This window comes from Microcaecilia unicolor, chromosome 2, assembly GCF_901765095.1.
Source record: "Microcaecilia unicolor chromosome 2, aMicUni1.1, whole genome shotgun sequence".
Taxonomy (NCBI): domain Eukaryota; kingdom Metazoa; phylum Chordata; class Amphibia; order Gymnophiona; family Siphonopidae; genus Microcaecilia; species Microcaecilia unicolor.
This window is the reverse complement of record NC_044032.1, coordinates 16,952,306-16,972,186: the sequence shown is the minus strand read 5'-3', so window position 1 is coordinate 16,972,186 and position 19,881 is coordinate 16,952,306. Positions and strand designations below refer to the sequence as shown.

At 50.1% G+C, this 19,881-nt stretch overlaps 1 protein-coding gene across 2 annotated transcripts in view; it reads left to right on the top strand.

Annotated features, from left to right (window-relative positions):
• The window catches only part of RUSC2 (RUN and SH3 domain containing 2), a 73,795-nt gene extending 55,975 nt beyond the window's left edge, over positions 1-17,820 (top strand). The window contains exons 9-11 of one of the 2 annotated variants that reach the window (XM_030192814.1): positions 1,586-2,453; positions 14,531-14,691; positions 17,735-17,820. In XM_030192814.1, coding sequence (XP_030048674.1) covers positions 1,586-2,453; positions 14,531-14,669 — 1,007 coding nt within the window. In that variant the 3' untranslated portion in view covers positions 14,670-14,691; positions 17,735-17,820. The remainder of the gene's footprint in view (positions 1-1,585; positions 2,454-14,530; positions 14,692-17,734) is intronic. The other variant, XM_030192813.1, reaches the window with a different exon arrangement.
• Positions 17,821-19,881: the final 2,061 nt, after the last annotated feature.

The following is a 19,881-nucleotide window of genomic DNA, read 5'->3' as shown; positions in this document are numbered from 1 at the left end:
CCAGGTACAAATAAATTCCTTTTTATACTATGTAAACTGCTTTGAATGTAGTTGCAAAAACCACAGAATGGCAGTAAATCAAGTCCCATTAACAAGATTCCACAATCTCAAAGAGTAGCAACATTCCATGTAGAACCCCAAAGTATAGCAAGATTCCGGAATCCCAGGCTAGTGGTTAATGCAATAGACTTTGATTCCAGGGAACTGGGTTTAATTTGTACTGCGACACCTTGAGACTCTTGGTAAGTCACTTAACCCTCCATTTCCACAGGTACAAATAAGTGCCTGTATATACCATGTAAACCACCTTGAATGTAGTTGCAAAACCCACAGAAAGGCAGTATATCAAGTCCCATTAACAAGATTCCAGAATCCCAAAGAGTAAGGAATGGAGGAGTAGCCTAGTGGTTAGCACAGCACACTTTGATCCTGGTGACCTGGGTTTGATTCCCACTGTACAGTAATACCTCAGTTTTCGTTGACTTCAGTTATCATCGGTTTCGGTTTTCATCGATTTTTTTTCTGAAAAAAATTTGTCTCGGATTTCGTCGGTTGCCTCAGATTTTGTCGGCGTGCTCACGTGACCTCGCTGCTAATTTTGCAAAAACAAAGGGCGACCCACGCATTCTCCTGCTCAGTGATTCATATGCAAATAATTACCTCGGTTTTCGTCGGTTTTGGATTTCGCCGATTGTTTTCGGACGGATTATCGACGAAGACCAAGGTATCACTGTATCTCTTTGTGACTCTGGGCAAGTCACCTAACCCTCCATTGCCCCGGGTACAAATAAGTGCCTGTATATACCATGTAAACCACCTTGAATGTAGTTGCAAAACCCACAGAAAGGCGGTATATCAAGTCCCATTAACAAGATTCCAGAATCCTAAAGAGTGACAAGATTCCATGTAGAACCCCAAAGAATAGCAAGATTCCAGAATCCCAAGGGGTGGAGGAGTAGCCTAGTGGTTAGTGCAGTGGACTTTGGTCCTGGGGAACTGGGCTCAATTCCCAGACTCTGAGCAAGTCACTTAACCCTCCATTGGCCAGTTACAAATAAGTACCTATATATACTAATTAAACTGCTTTGAATGTAGTTGCAAAAACCAGAGAAAGATTGTATATCAAGTCCCATTAACAAGATTCCACAATCTCAAAGAGTAGCAGCATTCCATGTAGAACCCCAAAGAATAGCAAGATTCCAGAATCCGAAAGAGTAAGGAACGGAGGAGTAGCCTAGTGGTTAGCGCATCAGACTGTGATTCTGGGGAACTGGGTTCAATTCCCACTGCAGCTCCTTGTGACTCTGGGCAAGTCACCTAACCCTCCATTGCCCTGGGTACAAATAAGTACCTGTATATACCATGTAAACCACTTTGACTATAACCACAGAAAGGCAGTATCAAGTCCCATCGTTTGTTGAGCCGTCTTCCCGCCTTTTGGTGTGTTGTATTTTTTCCATGGTCAGCTACCATGTGGTTCTTGAATATCAGGGGGGGCAATACGTCCATGATAGTAGGTTAGGAGCATTTACAGAAGAGCTGTCTGCACTGATTCCCCCTATCTGTCTCTCTTTTCTCCCTGCAGATATTATCTGGACGCATTACCAGCCGGTCGGCTTCCTGTCCCTCTCCCACAGTGTCTGCCAGGCCCTCTTTGAGGAGCTGCTCCTGTTGCTGCAGCCCCTCTCGCTCCTGCCCTTTGACCTGGACCTCCTGTTCGAGCACCACCTGCTGCAGATGGGCCGAGAGCAGCAACAGAAGAAGGAGCAGCTGCGGGTGAAGCAAGGCCTGCAGCTCTCCGTACACTCCACCCTGCAGTTGATGAGGACGCGGGCTGGCAGCGAGGACAGCGGGGGCTGGAGCCCCACAGAGAGGGTATCTCAGAGCCCGGGCGTGGAGAAGGCGGCGGAGGAACGGGCCAAAAGAGTGGGAGCGGCGGCTGGCGAGAGTGAAAAAGAAGAGGCGAAGAAGGTAGGGGAAGCGAAGAGAGACAAGCAGGCTGGCTGGTGGTATCAGCTCATGCAGAGCTCTCAGGTGTACATTGAAGGGTCGGCCGAGGGGCCAATGTTTGTCCGCCATGAGAAGAAGAAGAAGCAAGGAGGGGCAGCTGCAGCCCGACCTACAGAAGGCAGGAAAGCGCCTCTCCCCAGAGAGGGAGTCGTGGAGGGGGCTGAGGCGTGCCCCGTCGCCGAAGTGCCAACAGGGGAAGGGGAGCCAGCGCTGAGCGCAAATAAGGAGGGAAAGAAGGAGCCAAAGGAGATCAGCCGTCCCTCGTGGATGGGGAGCCCACCTGACTCGGTACTAAGCGAACTGAAGCAGAGCAAAGAGCAACAGGCAGAGCCTCACAAAGACAAGAAGGCGGAGGCGGCGCCTTCCGAGAATGGCCAGGCCTTGAAGTGGGGGCGTCTGTTTGGTTCCAGAAAACTGCAGAGCGAAGCTCGACAGACGAACAGGTAGGGGGCTGAAGGACAGAGATAAACTCGCACAAGTTTCCTTTCGCTGTCTGTCTCTCTAAGTTCTGTGAAACAAAAAAGTGAGAAGAATTCTAGGAGGTTGCCAAAAAACTTTTATTGAGTTTCTAAAAACGACCCGACACGGCCGTGTTTCATCCCTAAGGCCTGCCTCAGGGGTCTTGTACAATCTATATGAAAAACATAGTGAAAACAACTAAAAAATAATACATAGTAAATGAATGTTTAAATTAAATTTAAATAAAATCACATTGCAAATTATTAGATGTAAATGGAATGTAAAACCTCAAACAAAACATCTATTTAAATTTAATTTATACATTCATTTACTATGTATTATTTCTTAGTTGTTTTCACTATGTTTTTCATATAGATTGTACAAGACCCCTGAGGCAGGCCTTAGGGCCGAAACACGGCCGTGTCGGGTCGTTTTTAGAAACTCAATAAAAGTTTTTTGGCAACCTCCTAGATTTCTCCTCACTTTTTTTTGTTTCGCATCTCACGGTATCGTGAGGTTTTTACCTCCTTTTTTTTTCTCACATTTTGTCTCTCTAAGTTCCACAGGATGGGTAAGAGCTTGGATTCAGCCGAGGTATCCAACAAATCTGGTTGGACAGCTAAGGATTGAGATTATGGGAGAGGCCAGATTTCAGTGCCTCAAGAAGGGGGCTCGTTAACAAGCTGAGCAGCCTAAGGGTGGGTCCTAAAACAATAGACCGGGTTAGAAACTGGTCGGCCGATTCATTGATCAAATTCATTAAGTGGGATGGAAAACAGTGACTTTGCTCATTCTTCAGATAAGATTTGGGATTTAGCTTGTGCCCTTTTCAGTTGCAGCTCAGGGCAAGGTACACTCACTTACAGTAGGTATCCCTCTGTCCACAAAGGCCTTACAGTCTAACTGCATACGGAGGCAATGGAGGATTATTATTTTTATTATCCTATATAATAATTCTCACCACCAACGTTCTAAGGTGGGACTGCCTGTGTCCATGGCTCCTGGAGTTGCTGAGCTAGGTTCCGTAGCCAGGATGACGTCACTAACAGCTGATTCCCAGGCAGGGGGAGGAGTAGGGAAACACGTGTGTTTCCCTACTCCTCCCCCTGCCTGGGAATCAGCTGTCAGTGCGCCACTCCCTGCCACTTCGGAGCAAGTGGCAGGGAGCGGCGCATCAAAAAACTACAAGCGCGGCACCACAGAACCCCCCCACGGCGCATCACCCAATCCCCCCCCGGCATATCAACACACCCCCTCCCCCCACCCGAAGCTCATCAACACCCCCTCCCCCCCCCAGGCGCATCAAACCCAATCGCCACCCGCAGAAGCCAGTAGTAACGCTGTCCGGCTGCTGCTGCTTCTCCTGTTGAGCAGCAGCGGGCGCTACAAAAAGAAAAGAAGCAATAAATGTTTTAAAACCCAGCTTAAATCATTCGCAAATGCCCAAGTCTTACAACGCAGTCTCTGCAGCCGCTCCTCCTCTCGCCTGTCACGTCACTGCGCTCCTCTGGGGTCTTACTCCAGGGGCAGTGACGTGGAGGCGAGAGGAGGAGCGGCTGCAGAGACTGCGTTGTAAGACTCGGGCATTTGCGAATGATTTGGGCTGGGTTTAAAGACATTTATCGCTTCTTTTCTTTTTGTAGCGGCCGCTGCTGCTCAACAGGAGAAGCAGCAGCGGCCGGACAGCGTTACCACTGGCAGGTGCGGGTGGCGACGGGGATTTGATGCGCCGGGGGAGGGGAGGCTCGCTGGACATGGATGGCTGGAGGCGGGGCAGGGGAGAGGGAGGTGGGGAGGGGGTCCTGAGACCAGAGAGGTGGAGGTTGGGAGGGGGGCTTCGAGAGGGGGGGTGGGGGTTCACATTCACTCACTCACTGTCTCTCACATACACTCTCTCTGACACACTCCCTGTCTATCACACTCTGTCTCTCTGTCACACACACACACAGTCTCACACATAGACACTCTGTCTCACACACTCTCTCTCACACAAACACACACACACGTTGTCTCTGTCTCTCTCTCATTCTCTCTGTGACACACACACTCTCTCTCAAACATACGCACTCCGAGGAAAGCCTTGCTAGCGCCCGTTTCATTTCTGTCAGAAACGGGCCTTTTTTACTAGTTATTAATAATTCAGACTTAGATCACACCTTTTTCAGCAGTAAAGGCGAATTACATTCAGGTTCAGTAGGTATTTCCCTGTCCCTGGAGGGCTCACAATCTAATGGGCCGATGATCAGAAGCAAATGTGGGCGCTAGAGGCTGTTAGGGCCATATTAGCACCTGTGTTTGCTACTGCCCTATGACCAGAGCCCCTGAGCGCGTGAATTAGCGCGCTTGCGGGCTCTGACCGCAACTAGCAAGCCAAATGCATGCTAAACAGGGCTCTTACCGCATGTAGCAGGCAAATGCATGCTAAGTATATTCTTCCCCAATGATCAGCAGGCAGCGCACCAAACATTGGCCCGCTGGCCGCGGCAAACCCTGTGCCAGTTCAGAGCTGGCATTAGGGTTTGCAGACCATTGAGGAGGAATGCTGAGTCCTGTCCAGCATGCATTTGCGTACTAGCAGGCCCCCACTCCCCCCAATAGAACCCCCCCGCAGGAGCAGGAACCGACTCCCCCACCCCAAGCCAGCAACATGGGGGCTGGTGGTCCAGCAGACCTCCAGTCCTCCCGACCCCCTCCCCGACACAAGTTCATAGGGATGCTGGAGATCCACCGGATCTCCAGCCCCCCTATCTCCCCTCGCATCCCCCCCAAAAAGCCCTGGTGGCCCAGTAGGCCACAAACCAAGCCCCCCCCCCCAACCTGGTGGTCTAGCACCCTTCGCAGCCCTCCTCCATACCTTTGTTGGAGGAGGGAATAGTACACTCCCTCCTCTTCCAGCGCCACCTGGAAAATGGCGGTGCCCGGCCCTGCCCAGTGCATCCTGGGATGTGCTTGACCTGTCAAACAAGTGTGGGATGACAATCCTCCCGCACTTTACCCTATGATCGGAGATAATAGCGTGCATAAGTTTGCATGCTATTATCTCTGATCATAGGGGTGGTAAAGCCCCGCGTTCTTCAAGCGCTATTTTTAGAGCGCTGTTCGCAACAGCATGGGGCTTTTGATCGTCTGGGCATAAGTTTGTAGCTGAAGCAACGGAGGGGTTAAGTGACTTATCCAGGATCACAGGGAGCAGGATTTGAACTGGGCTCCTGATTCTCAGCCCAGCGCTCTATTAGGCTACTCCCGCCCTCATCTGCAGGGGGCATCAGATTGCCAGCATGCAAAATAAGTTCAGGGACACGCTCCCAACCTCTTTCCCTGCAGAAACAGTACTGCTACAGCGCTCTGGGTTCTCCAGCTGCTCACCCAGATGTCATTCTGCCCAAACCTTGGATTCTTTCTCCAACCTTAGCTGCTGTTTTACTGATGTGCGGACCTTTATCAAATTTTCTTCTTGGTACAACCATTCCAGAGGCGTCTGTCCCTTCTTGTCTTAGGGCCACATCAAAGGGGTATTTGGCCCCCCTCCAGGTTCCCGGGTGCTCTCACTCTTTGGCCCTGCCTGTGGCTGCCAAAGTATTAAATCCACCCCTGCTCCTTCCTCAAACAGGAATTCCTGCGTACATGACTCCATTCTCCCGACAGCATGTGGGAGTCAGCCTTCTCCACGCTGAGCCTGCTTGTCTGCAGGCTCCTTCGAAACTCTCTATGGATCAGTGGCATAGCCATGGGTAGTCCAGGTAGGCAGGGGCCCACCCAGCAGCTTTACTGTGGCTGGTGAAGAACCTCAGCCCCACCAACTGAAGACTTTGTCTTCCAGCAGTCAGAACTCCTTCTAAGCTCAGCATTTGGTGGCAAAGCCCATGCACAGGGCCGCCGAGATACTGAGCCGGGGCAAGGCCGCGCCCCCCTCCAGGATCGCCTCGCCCAGCCCCCCAAGGATCGCACCCCCCCCCCTCCACCCCTCAATCGCTACTGCTGTCGCCTCCCTCTCCTGCTCCCAGGCAGCCGGTGCCACAGTTCCCAGTCTCCACCTACCTACCCTCAGCTCCCTTCTGTCTGTCGTCCGACCCCCTGCATTAAAAAAAAATCTCTAAAGCAGCAGTGTAGCACCTTCTCTGCGAAAGCGGCAGATCGCCTCGGGCGGGCCTTCCCTCACTGTGTCCAGCCCTCGCGGAAATAGGAAGTTACGTCAGAGGAGGGCGGGACACAGTGAGGGAAGGCCCGCCCGAGGCGATCTGCCGCTTTCGCAGAGAAGGTGCTACGCTGCTGCTTTAGAGATTTTTTTTTAATGCAGGGGGTCGGATGACAGACAGAAGGGAGCTGAGGGTAGGCAGCTGGCGACGGGACTGCGGCACCAGCGGCCTGGGAGCAGGAGAGGGCGAGAGACTCCGGCGCCTGGCCGTCCTTGGTGGCCCGGGGAATTTTGCCCCCCCTCTCGGCGGCCCTGTTCATGCATGAAAACTGAGCATGTGGGGGGGGGGGGGAGGTCAGCGGTGGGTAAGGTAAACACCACCAAGAGATGAGCTTGGTAGGCGTTCTGACCACCGGAGCAGGCGGTCTTCAGTTGGCGGGGCTCTTAGGGATCCCCATCAGCTAAGGCATTTATATTGTCTGTTCGTCTGTCCAATTTAGATTGTAAGCTCTGTTGAGCAGGGACTGTCTTTTCATGTTAATTTGTACAGCGCTGCGTAAGTCTAGTAGCGCTATAGAAATGTTTAATAGTAGTAGTAGTAGTAGTATTTTGAGTTGGGGGGTGCTGGGGGGATGGGGAGGGGCAGAGAGAACATTTTATACCTGTCCACCCACCCACCACTTTCTCTGGTCCTTACTTCCAGCTCAGGGAGTTCCTTCTTATCTCAGGATCACCAGCTTATCTCCCCGGTCTCTGACCCCTTCTAAGTCTCCCTTCCTGTGGCTGACCCACCCCCCAAGGGACTGACTTATTTATTTACTGATTTACAGTAGTTATATTCCACATAATCCAAATGTTCTAGGTGGATCACAATTAAAACATAAACAATTAAAAACAACCAGGTCAATACCAACAACCAAAAAGAGGAAAAAAAAAAAAACCTCTCCCATTTTATTTCAGCTGAACAGGCGAAAACTCCTCATCATGATGTTTTCCAATCTTTTGCAGTTTTATTTAGCCAACGGCATAACTTTGTTCAAACAAATATGTTTTCAAACCCTTTTTAACTAGATCAAGTTCTCTTAATGTTCCCAGCTCTAAAGGCAAAGTGTTCCATAATTTCGGCCCTATTGCTTGGATTGTCTATTAGATTGTAAGCTCTTTGAGCAGGGACTGTCTTTCTTCTATGTTTGTGCAGCGCTGCGTATGCTTTGTAGCGCTATAGAAATGCTAAATAGTAGTAGTAGTAGTCTCTTGTAATCAGAGGTGATATTGTGATGTCATAATGCCTCAGGCCACCAATAAGAGCCAACCTCATCAGTGATGTCACAATGGCTTGATTGTCCTATACTTGGCTCACTTTTATTACATAGCTTTTTGAGCAGGGACTGTCTTTCTTCTATGTTTGTGCAGCGCTGCGTATGCTTTGTAGCGCTATAGAAATGCTAAATAGTAGTAGTAGTAGTCTCTTGTAATCAGAGGTGATATTGTGATGTCATAATGCCTCAGGCCACCAATAAGAGCCAACCTCATCAGTGATGTCACAATGGCTTGATTGTCCTATACTTGGCTCACTTTTATTACATAGCTTTTTGAGCAGGGACTGTCTTTCTTCTATGTTTGTGCAGCGCTGCGTATGCTTTGTAGCGCTATAGAAATGCTAAATAGTAGTAGTAGTAGTCTCTTGTAATCAGAGGTGATATTGTGATGTCATAATGCCTCAGGCCACCAATAAGAGCCAACCTCATCAGTGATGTCACAATGGCTTGATTGTCCTATACTTGGCTCACTTTTATTACATAGCTTTTTGAGCAGGGACTGTCTTTCTTCTATGTTTGTGCAGCGCTGCGTACGCCATGTAGCGCTATAGAAATGCTAAATAGTAATAGTAGTAGTAGAGGAGTAGCCTATTGGTTAGTGCAGTGCAGCTCCTTGTGACTCTGGGTAAGTCACTAAACCCTCTATTGCCCCTGGTACAAAATAAGTACCTGAATATATGTAAACCGCTTTGAATGTAGTTGCAAAAACCTCAGAAAGGCAGTATATCAAGTCCCATTTCCCTTTCCCTTATGACATCACAATTTCAGAAGTGAACCAAGTATCGGGCAATCAAGCCATTGTGACATCACTGATGAGGTTGGCTCTTATTGGTGGACTGAGCCTCCACCTACCCTCCTCTCCTCCTTCCTGTACACATTAACTGATTTGATTACTTTATTTTTTGTCTATTAGATTGTAAGCTCTTTGAGCAGGGACTGTCTTTCTTCTATGTTTGTGCAGCGCTGCGTACGCCTTGTAGCGCTATAGAAATGCTAAATAGTAGTAGTAGTAGTCTCTTGTAATCAGAGGTGATATTGTGATGTCATAATGCCTCAGGCCACCAATAAGAGCCAACCTCATCAGTGATGTCACAATGGCTTGATTGTCCTATACTTGGCTCACTTTTATTACATACAGTGGTGGAAATAAGTATTTGATCCCTTGCTGATTTTGTAAGTTTGCCCACTGACAAAGACATGAGCAGCCCATAATTGAAGGGTAGGTTATTGGTAACAGTGAGAGATAGCACATCACAAATTAAATCCGGAAAATCACATTGTGGAAAGTATATGAATTTATTTGCATTCTGCAGAGGGAAATAAGTATTTGATCCCCCACCAACCAGTAAGAGATCTGGCCCCTACAGACCAGGTAGATGCTCCAAATCAACTCGTTACCTGCATGACAGACAGCTGTCGGCAATGGTCACCTGTATGAAAGACACCTGTCCACAGACTCAGTGAATCAGTCAGACTCTAACCTCTACAAAATGGCCAAGAGCAAGGAGCTGTCTAAGGATGTCAGGGACAAGATCATACACCTGCACAAGGCTGGAATGGGCTACAAAACCATCAGTAAGACGCTGGGCGAGAAGGAGACAACTGTTGGTGCCCCATAGTAAGAAAATGGAAGAAGTACAAAATGACTGTCAATCGACAAAGATCTGGGGCTCCACGCAAAATCTCACCTCGTGGGGTATCCTTGATCATGAGGAAGGTTAGAAATCAGCCTACAACTACAAGGGGGGAACTTGTCAATGATCTCAAGGCAGCTGGGACCACTGTCACCACGAAAACCATTGGTAACACATTACGACATAACGGATTGCAATCCTGCAGTGCCCGCAAGGTCCCCCTGCTCCGGAAGGCACATGTGACGGCCCGTCTGAAGTTTGCCAGTGAACACCTGGATGATGCCGAGAGTGATTGGGAGAAGGTGCTGTGGTCAGATGAGACAAAAATTGAGCTCTTTGGCATGAACTCAACTCGCCGTGTTTGGAGGAAGAGAAATGCTGCCTATGACCCAAAGAACACCGTCCCCACTGTCAAGCATGGAGGTGGAAATGTTATGTTTTGGGGGTGTTTCTCTGCTAAGGGCACAGGACTACTTCACCGCATCAATGGGAGAATGGATGGGGCCATGTACCGTACAATTCTGAGTGACAACCTCCTTCCCTCCGCCAGGGCCTTAAAAATGGGTCGTGGCTGGGTCTTCCAGCACGACAATGACCCAAAACATACAACCAAGGCAACAAAGGAGTGGCTCAGGAAGAAGCACATTAGGGTCATGGAGTGGCCTAGCCAGTCACCAGACCTTAATCCCATTGAAAACTTATGGAGGGAGCTGAAGCTGCGAGTTGCCAAGCGACAGCCCAGAACTCTTAATGATTTAGAGATGATCTGCAAAGAGGAGTGGACCAAAATTCCTCCTGACATGTGTGCAAACCTCATCATCAACTACAGAAGACGTCTGACCGCTGTGCTTGCCAACAAGGGTTTTGCCACCAAGTATTAGGTCTTGTTTGCCAGAGGGATTAAATACTTATTTCCCTCTGCAGAATGCAAATAAATTCATATACTTTCCACAATGTGATTTTCCGGATTTAATTTGTGATGTGCTATCTCTCACTGTTACCAATAACCTACCCTTCAATTATGGGCTGCTCATGTCTTTGTCAGTGGGCACACTTACAAAATCAGCAAGGGATCAAATACTTATTTCCACCACTGTAGCTCTTTGAGCAGGGACTGTCTTTCTTCTATGTTTGTGCAGCGCTGCGTATGCCTTGTAGCGCTATAGAAATGCTAAATAGTAGTAGTAGTAGTCTCTTGTAATCAGAGGTGATATTGTGATGTCATAATGCCTCAGGCCACCAATAAGAGCCAACCTCATCAGTGATGTCACAATGGCTTGATTGTCCTATACTTGGCTCACTTTTATTACATAGCTCTTTGAGCAGGGACTGTCTTTCTTCTATGTTTGTGCAGCGCTGCGTACGCCTTGTAGCGCTATAGAAGTGCTAAATAGTAGTAGTAGTAATTGGTATTCAGTAGTGAATGAATTTGGTATTTCCCTCCCCTGACTATTCTCTCTTTAAATGCCTAGACATATATTGTCTGAATTTCTCCCCAAGGATTTTTTTTTCCTGCCACAGTGAGATGCAGCCCATCGTTACAATATAGTCTTTTGTTTTTCCATGTATTGCCCCATCCTCCTATGTACCTAAATATATAAGTCCCAGTGAGTCAGCCAAGTGCTGTATCAAAAAAAGTTCTCTAGGTATGACCAGAAATGATACAGTCTGATCAAACAATTTTCAGTTGATTTAACTATCAAATTGGATCACTTGGATCAAACTGTCACTGTGGTGGTCTCATTTGTCCTTTTGCTCTATCGAACCAAAAGAGGAAAGTTAAACCTCTTAAGTCATTCAGCATAGCAGATCGAACTCTCGCTGCCAATGTGGTCAAGAATGTGTCCCAATTTTTCAAAACGTTTCTCGGATTTCTAGCCTACTGTCCAGCTTATAATCGAACGAGAAAAACGCCCAAGTTCCGACCTAAATCAGGAGATGGACGTTTATCTCACAAAAACGAATAAAGCGGTATAATCGAAAGCCGATTTTTGGGGGTTTTCAACTGCACTCCGTCGCGGATGCGGACAAAGTTTATGGGGGCGTGTCAGAGGTGTGGCGAAGGCGGAACTGGGGCGTGGTTATCTGCCGAACAAAGATGGGCGCATTTCAGCGATAATGGGAAGAAAGTATGCGTTTTTAGCTAGAATTTAGGACACTTTTCCTGGACCTTGTTTTTTCACGAATAAGGCCCCCAAAAGTGCCCTAAATGACCAGATGACCACTGGAGGGAATCGGGGATGACCTCCCCTGACTCCCCCAGTGGTACCTAACCCCCTCCCACCACAAAAAAATGATGTTTCACACATTTTTATTTTCACCCTCAAATGTCATACCCAGCTCCCTGGCAGCAGTATGCAGGTCACTGGAGGAGTTGTTAGGGGGTGCAGTGGACTTCAGGCAGGTGGACCCAGGCCCATCCCCCCCTACCTGTTACAATTGTGCTGCTTAATGCTTATTAGTCGTCCAACCCCCCCAAACCCACTGTACCCACATGTAGGTGCCCCCCTTCACCCCTTAGGGCTATAGTAATGGTGTAGACTTGTGGGCAGTGGGTTTTGAGGGGGATTTGGGGGGCTCTACACACAAGGGAAGGGTGCTATGCACCTGGGAGCTCTTTTACCTTTTGTTTTGTTTTTGTAAAAGTGCCCCCTAGGGTGCCTGGTTGGTGTCCTGGCATGTTAGGGGGACCAGTGCACTACGACTCCTGGCCCCTCCCACGAACAAATGCCTTGGCTTTATTCGTTTTTGAGCTGGGCGCTTTCATTTTCTATTATCGCTGAAAAACAAAAACGCCCAGCTCACACATTGTTGAATAAAACATGGGCGTCTATTTTTTTCGAAAATACGGTTCGGTCCGCCCCTTCACTGACCCGTTCTCGGAGATAAACGCCCATGGAGATAGGCGTTTTCGTTCAATTATGCCCCTCTGTGTCTACTTATACGGTCTGTGCCGGGGCTGGTGGTTGGGAGGCGGGACTAGTGCTGGGCAGACTTATACAGTCTGTGCCAGAGCTAGTGGTGGGAGGCGGGGTTGGGAGGCGGGGATAGTGCTGGGCAGACTTATACGGTCTGTGCTGGGGCTGGTGGTGGGAGGCGGGACTGGTACTTGGGAGGTGAGGATAGTGCTGGGCAGACTTATACGGTCTGTGCCAGAGCTGGTGGTGGGAGGCGGGACTGGTACTTGGGAGGTGAGGATAGTGCTGGGCAGACTTATACGGTCTGTGCCAGGACTGGTGGTTGGGAGGCGGGACTAGTGCTGGGCAGACTTATACAGTCTGTGCTGGGGCTGGTGGTTGGGAGGCGGGACTAGTGCTGGGCAGACTTATACAGTCTGTGCCAGAGCTAGTGATGGGAGGTGGGGTTGGGAGGCGGGGATAGTGCTGGGCAGACTTATACGGTCTGTGCTGGGGCTGGTGGTTAGGAGGCGGGACTAGTGCTGGGCAGACTTATAGGGTCTGTGCCAGAGCTGGTGGTGGGAGGCGGGACTGGTACTTGGGAGGTGAGGATAGTGCTGGGCAGACTTATATGATCTGTGCCAGAGCTGGTGGTGGGAGGCAGGGCTGGTGGTTGGGAGGCGGGGATAGGGCTGGCCAGACTTATACGGTCTGTGCCCTGAAGAGGACAGTACAAATAAAAAAGTAGCACATATGAATTTATCTTCTTGGGCAGACTGGATGGACCGTGCAGGTCTTTTTCTGCCGTCATCTACTATGTTATGTTATGTTACTGATAGGTGCTCCATTCGTAATAACTCATCCATGTGATTACACCATTGACTCAATGTGGGTGGATCCGTTTGTATCGACTGTAGTACAATATGTATTTTGGCAATCAGACACGCCTTGCGCAGAAACACAGCAAACATCCGAACACCTTCCACTATGTCATCCATTGAGTTAAACGTCTGTGTGGAGTTGCTTGCCAATTTCACTCGCAAAGAAAATTTAGTATTCTTAGAATTTTTAGTTGCCAAATCTATAGAGTGAGGGGGTAAATCCCTAGGGATAGTGAGGTGGGATGAGGGAAAGGTGAGAAGGTTGATGCCTCTGTGTATGGAGCAGAGGCGTATCTGGACTCGGGCGGTAGGGGGGGCCAGAGCCAGAGAGAGGGGGCACATTTTAGCCCCCCCGCCGCCACCAATTACCCCCGCCATTGCCAGACCCCCCCCCCGCCACCAACGACTCTCTCCACCCCCCTCTCCCGCCGCCAACCCTCCCCCGCTGCCGTCGCTTACCTTTGCTGGCAGGGGACCCCAACCCCCGCCAGCCGAGGTCATCTCTTGCGTTGCAGGCTGCAAAGCTTCCTGTTCTTCTGAGTCTGACGTCCTGCACGTACAACGCGCAGGACGTCAGACTCAGTTTCAAATTCTGAGTCTGGGACGTCAGACTCAGAAGAACAGGAAGCTTTGCAGCTTGCAACGGAAGAGATGACCTCGGCTGGCGGGGTTGGGGCCCCCCGCCAGCAAAGATCGGCGACGGGTTGGCGGCGGGAGGGGGATGGAGAGGGTCGTCGGTAGGGGGGTCCAGGCCAAAATCTGCGGGGGCCCAGGCCCCTGTGGCCCCATGCAGATACGCCCAGGCCTGAAGTAGGTGTGCTGACTTCTGTTTGTGTATGGAGCCAGAGGGAAGGCCTGATACCCATGCCTGCTTGTGATCTGAGAGAGAGAGAGAGAGAGAGATGATGTCTGTATATGTATGAGTGGGGGGGGGGGGGGGAGCTGAGGTTGGTCGCTGACTCCAATAAGTATGTGGAGCCGGAGGGGAGGCCTGACACCTGTGCCTGCCTGTGATCTGAGAGAAAGCTGCTGATGCCTATGTCTGTCAGGGGCCTGAGGGTTGACTCCTGTATCTGTTTCAGATCTGAGGGAGGGACCCCCCTGATGTCTGTCTGTGTGGAGCCTGAGAAGAAGGAAGAAACTCATTTGTGTCCATCCCTAGACAGAAAACTGACTTCTGTTTCTTCTTCTCTAGGTTACCATCCAACTGGTTGAGCCTGGACACTTCTGTCCTACAGCTGATGGCACAGACAGTGAGTGGAGGGATTTGGCGGGAAGCTGCCGCTGAGAAGGAACTCCCAGAAGCTGTACGGTGTCAAGGTGCTCCTCAGTAAGCAGCCCAGCCTTCCCACAGAGGTGTGTGCTCCTCCGTTTTCACCAGTATGAGGTTCACCTGAAGCCTTGAATCACCTTTCCTGATGGGCCGATGATCAGACGCAAACACGGGCGCTAGAGGCCAATAACGCCATAATAGCGCCTGTGTTTGCTCCTGCCAGATGATCACAGCTGGTGAGCACGTGTAATAACGCACTTGCCATGCAAGCAAGGGTCTCCCGCATTCATCCCTCATGATCAGCGCGCAGCTTGCCAAACAAGGGCGCTGCTACCACTGCAAACCTTATGCCAGCTAGCTGGCATTAAGGTTTGCTAATGAGGGAGACCCACTGAAGAGGTTTCACAAAAGTCCGATCTGTCAAAAACACAAGATCTGGAGGTCTAGTGGACCTCCAGGCCCCCCACCCCTAAAGCACAAAAACCCTGGTGGTCCAGTGGGACGGTTAGCGTCCCCTCCCCACATCAAACAAAAATGCGCTGGTAGTCCAGTGGGACCGCTATCTGCCCCCTCCCCCCAGCAGCCTACTCTCCGTAGTCGTAGTAGTGGGAGGAGGAAGGGACTAGCACTCCCTCCCTCCTCTTCAGGCACCTTCCCACTCTGCCCGGTGCATCCCGGGATATGCCAGATGGGGCTTAACCCGTAACTTAAGTCCCACCCAGTGCATCCCAAGATGCACCGGGCAGGACGGGATGCCACCATTTTGGGAAGGTGCCTGGAGGAGGGAGGGAGTGCTAGTCCCTTCCTCCTCCCACTACTACGACTACGGAGAGTAGGCTGCTGGGGGGAGGGGGCAGATAGCGGTCCCACTGGACCACCAGCGCATTTTTGTTTGATGTGGGGGGAGGGGGGAAGATAGCGGACCCACTGGACCACCAGGGTTTTTGTGCTGTGGGGGTGGGGGACCTGGAGGTCCACTGGACCTCCAGATTTTTTGTTTGGGAGGTGGGCGGGCTTAGGTTTGACGGACCTGTCAAACCTCTTCTGCTGTTTGACAGATCCGAACTTTTGACAGCCCGGACCTGTCAAACAACTTCTGCAGGATTGTGCTTTGTCCGCATGCCCAGGTATAATCCTCCCGCAGAAGTACCCCTATGGTCAGAGAAGTACTCCTATAATCAGAGCTAATAGCGTACAAAAATTTGTTCGCTATTAGCTTTGATCATAGGGGCGTTTTATAGCCTTTCGCTGTTCCGCCGCTATTTTTAGAGCGCTGTTTGGAACAGCGTGGGGCTTCTGATCATCGGCTCATTAGTAAATTAACACTGGATGCTAGAGCTGGATTTTAAGCGGAGGTGCTTATAGGCAAGGATGTAGGAGGGGCGTCCTCTCCTCTCCCTCCACGGTCGCTCCATCTAGATATAATCCTTACTTTTGTGCATACAGTGGTGGTTGGTCCAGAGCAGAAGCAGTGACGCCTTAAACCAGAAATCAGCGTAGGGCCGGCATGCACTCCTGCACTGACAGGAACCTGCGATGCTCTTTCCCCTTCACTCATATGGGTTTCCTGGTACTACAGTCAGAGTGCTGCAGGGCCCTGTCAGCACAGGAGGGCTTGCAGAGGCCATGCACTAAATTCAGGTCTAGGAATTGTTACTTCTGCCGTGTGGGAGATGGAGTGCTATGTCCACAGGCTAAATTGAGGTATAGCAGCAGCGGGGAAGGCTCCGGCAGCTGGAGTCATTTACCAGAGCCTAAATCCGGGTCAGCTGGACAGTCAGTTCTGACTGGACATCTGTAAGGGTCAGTGCCGCTTCAAAATGGCTACCAGGCCTGAGTAGGGAATTGTGGTCTTTCTTTTGCAATGACTGATGCCTCCCTGCCCTGGAGAAGCAGACTGTGAGACAGGGGCGTAGCCAGACAGCAGATTTTGGGTGGGCCTAGACAAGAAGTGGGTGGGCATAAGTGTTCTCCCCCCCCCCCTCCCCCACCAACTGGTAGGAAAACACTGCTCTCTACCTTGGCAGCCTGCAGCAGGCATGCGCTGAAAACTGAGCTTAGGAAGCTCAGACTTCTGAAGCGGAGAGCAATGTTTTCAGCACCATCAGGAGGAGGGTCTTCAGCTGGCGGAGCTTGGGATCCCCACCAGCTACCACTAAATGTGTGCTGCTGTTGGGTGGGCCCCGGCCCACCCAGGCCCACCTGTGGCTATGCCACTGCTGTGAGATAGTAGCCCATGCTGGATATACCTGATGGTGAATGAGCTGTGCTGTCCCTCCCAGCCCCTCTGACTTCCCATACCGTTCCCTGTCCGAATGCAGGAAATGAAGGGCATCAGTTAATCCAGCCATGTGATTGACTGAACAGCTGGACCGTGATATATCTGTCCAATTTAAGTGATTTGGTTTCAGGAAGAAGCAGTATCATTGCCTCTTGGAAATGCCATTCAAACACGCAACGAGAGTAACCTTTTGCAAAAATATGTGTTAAAAACAATGTCCAGGCAAAAGTGCTTGAATCAACAGGCCACTGTTTCACCCTCCGGCTTTATCAGGAGCCGTACTAAATTAAAACTCATATTCCTTTCTTTCATTGAGTATTTTATATACACTACACGCAAAAGAAAAATTTTAAAGTCAAATTAGTGGCATTTGTTTAGCCAACTAAGGACGACTGAGGTCTTGTCCTTTTTTTTTTTTTTTAACTTTATTTATTGATTTGAAAGCAACATAATATTTATAGAAACATATAACAGCATATAATATGGAACAATGAAGAAGAAAAAAAAACATACAGGTCAGTGAGCTGATAAAAATAAAACAGGACAGTATGCATAACATACTTTAGAGAGCTAATTCCCTTCACAAGTCACAGGATAGTTGTCTAGCAGCGACCATGCTCTATGGAAAGAGGAGATGCAACCAAATCTTATGGCAGCCAATCTCAGCTATTGTCCTTTTAAAATGCGAGAATCTTGTTTCAAGAACTTTGCCTGGACAGTGATTGTTTCTGACACCTTCTTTTAACCTCTGCATGTTTCCCTCCGCCCTTTTCTGAGAACTTAGGGATAAGAAACCACCTCTCAGCTTTGCAGTATAACCTCACACCCGGTTTCTCTTTCTCCAGCAGTGAGGTGAAAGAGCTTTGTCATCACATTGCCACCAAGTCCAGACAGCTTGGCTTCAGCAGAGGAGACATCCAGCAGGTCGCAGCCAAGGTGGATGCCGACTGGCTGTCCTGTGACCTGGGGTCCGAGAGTGGGCTGGCGTCCAGCGAGGGGACCAGTACTCTTTCCCATAGCAGGAGCTCAGACCCAGTGCAGAGACGGCGGGGGAGGAAGAACGGGCCAGCGGAGGGACTGGACGCAGCTGATATACCTAACCTTCCTTCCTGCCCAGAGAACAGCCCGTGGCCTTCATGTCTAGAAATGTCACATTTTGCTTTTCGTTCCTGCCCACTGCACTCTTCGAGGCCAAATTTTGTGATCTGTGTCCGTTGGCATAACTTCGTTACTGAGGGTCGTCACCACGCATGGACCTGACCTTCTTTCCTCTCGCATATCTCCTCCACGTTCTCATGCAGACGTGTTAACAGACTTGTACATACAGATGCGGGGACATGATGGCCCCTTTCCCTACTTATATACATCTATACCTGTGCTAACCTGTTTCTTCACTGCAGTAGTGGGTTAATAACTTGCCATATTGAACATTAGCAGCCATTACCGTCATGCTCTTTACAGATCCTGTGGGAAAGAGGCTCTGTCCCCCGAGTTTTCTGATTCTTGGCCTCTGCCCTTACTGTCAGCCTCAGTCGGGGATAGGGTGGCCTCAGATTGGCAGAGGACCTGGGAAAGCAGCAGGCTGCGGTTTCCGTGCGCTGCTGCAATATCTCCACGCAGCACCAGGGTCAGGCCGAGGAGGATTTAGGATAAGAGTGCACATAGTGTTTCTTTGACTGAGATTATGCTTTGATGAAAGGGTGGTCTGAGGAGCTGAGCTCCACTCACCGTGGTTCTACTACAGCAATCCAGGCCTGATTGCTCAAGGATCCTCCCTTCCCCCTTCCCCTTGAGTCTGTAGATCTGTCCATCTGTGCACTGCTTTAAAACAGCAGCAAGGAAAATCTCTTTGTTTCCCAAATGATGTAGTTGTTGAACTGTTTCGGTTCGGCACATACAGGTATTTGGGGTCTTTACAATGTATTTTAGTCTTGTGTTGAAGGGCGAGGAAATGGTCAAGGAGATATACGTTGTGAGGGAAATGTGGCCTAAACTAAACATATCCCGTGTGGAAACTATGTTAAGAGTATACAAGGCTTGCAGAGGCAGGGCCGGTCCTAGGGTCTCTGGTGCCCCCTCCCCCTTCCCTAGCATCTCCTTTCTCTCTTCTCCCTCCCTCTTCTCCCACCCTGCCCCCTTTTTCAGCCCAGTGCGATTCTCCTTTCTCCCCCATCCCCCTCCCATTTATGGCCACCTGCCCGCCCTCTTCTCCGACTCCCCACCAACATCCCCCTTTTTCTTCCTGCCACCCTGCGTGGTTTAAGTCTTTTTTAATTTACCTCCGTCCCAGCGGCCGCGTCATTTCAAATCCCTGCCCGTCTCTAGCCTTCCCTCCCTTCGTGAGTTCGTTCCCTCAGAGTCCTGCCTTCTGACGTCATTTCTTCTTTCCTCGAGGGCGGGACTCTGAGGGAACGAACTCACGAAGGAAGGGAAGGCTAGAGATGGGCAGGGCTTTGAAATGAAGCGGCCGCTGGGACGGAGGTAAATAAAAGATTTGAACCCTAAAGGGCGGCGCGGTATGGCGGCGCAGCGGCGCCCTTGAAGGCAGGCGCCCCCCTGCGGTGCTTACCCCGCTTACCGGGTTTGACCGGCCCTGTGCAGAGGACATAAACATTTCTAGACAATTCCAGTTAATGCCAGAGCTCTGTTAGTCTTTGACATAAGGGAGGAAACATATTAAGGGGGAACATTTCTTGTACTTTGCACTGTATAATGGATGGAATTGACCCCAGGACCCCTGTGTGTACCCTGTTTCACATGCTCTGCCTGAATGCCAGGAAGTATTTAGTGATACAGCACAAACAGTATTTGGTGCTGAGATGGAGTCACTTGGGCGGCCATCTTGTCTAGTCCTAAGGTGCAGCAGCGGAAAACCAGTCACATGGCAGGACTGCCCAAGGGCAAGAGAGACCCAAAAAACAGCGAGGCAGATGATCCGCAAGTTCCAAAGTGGAAAACAAGAAAGCAGTTTGGTGGTTGATAAACACAAGCT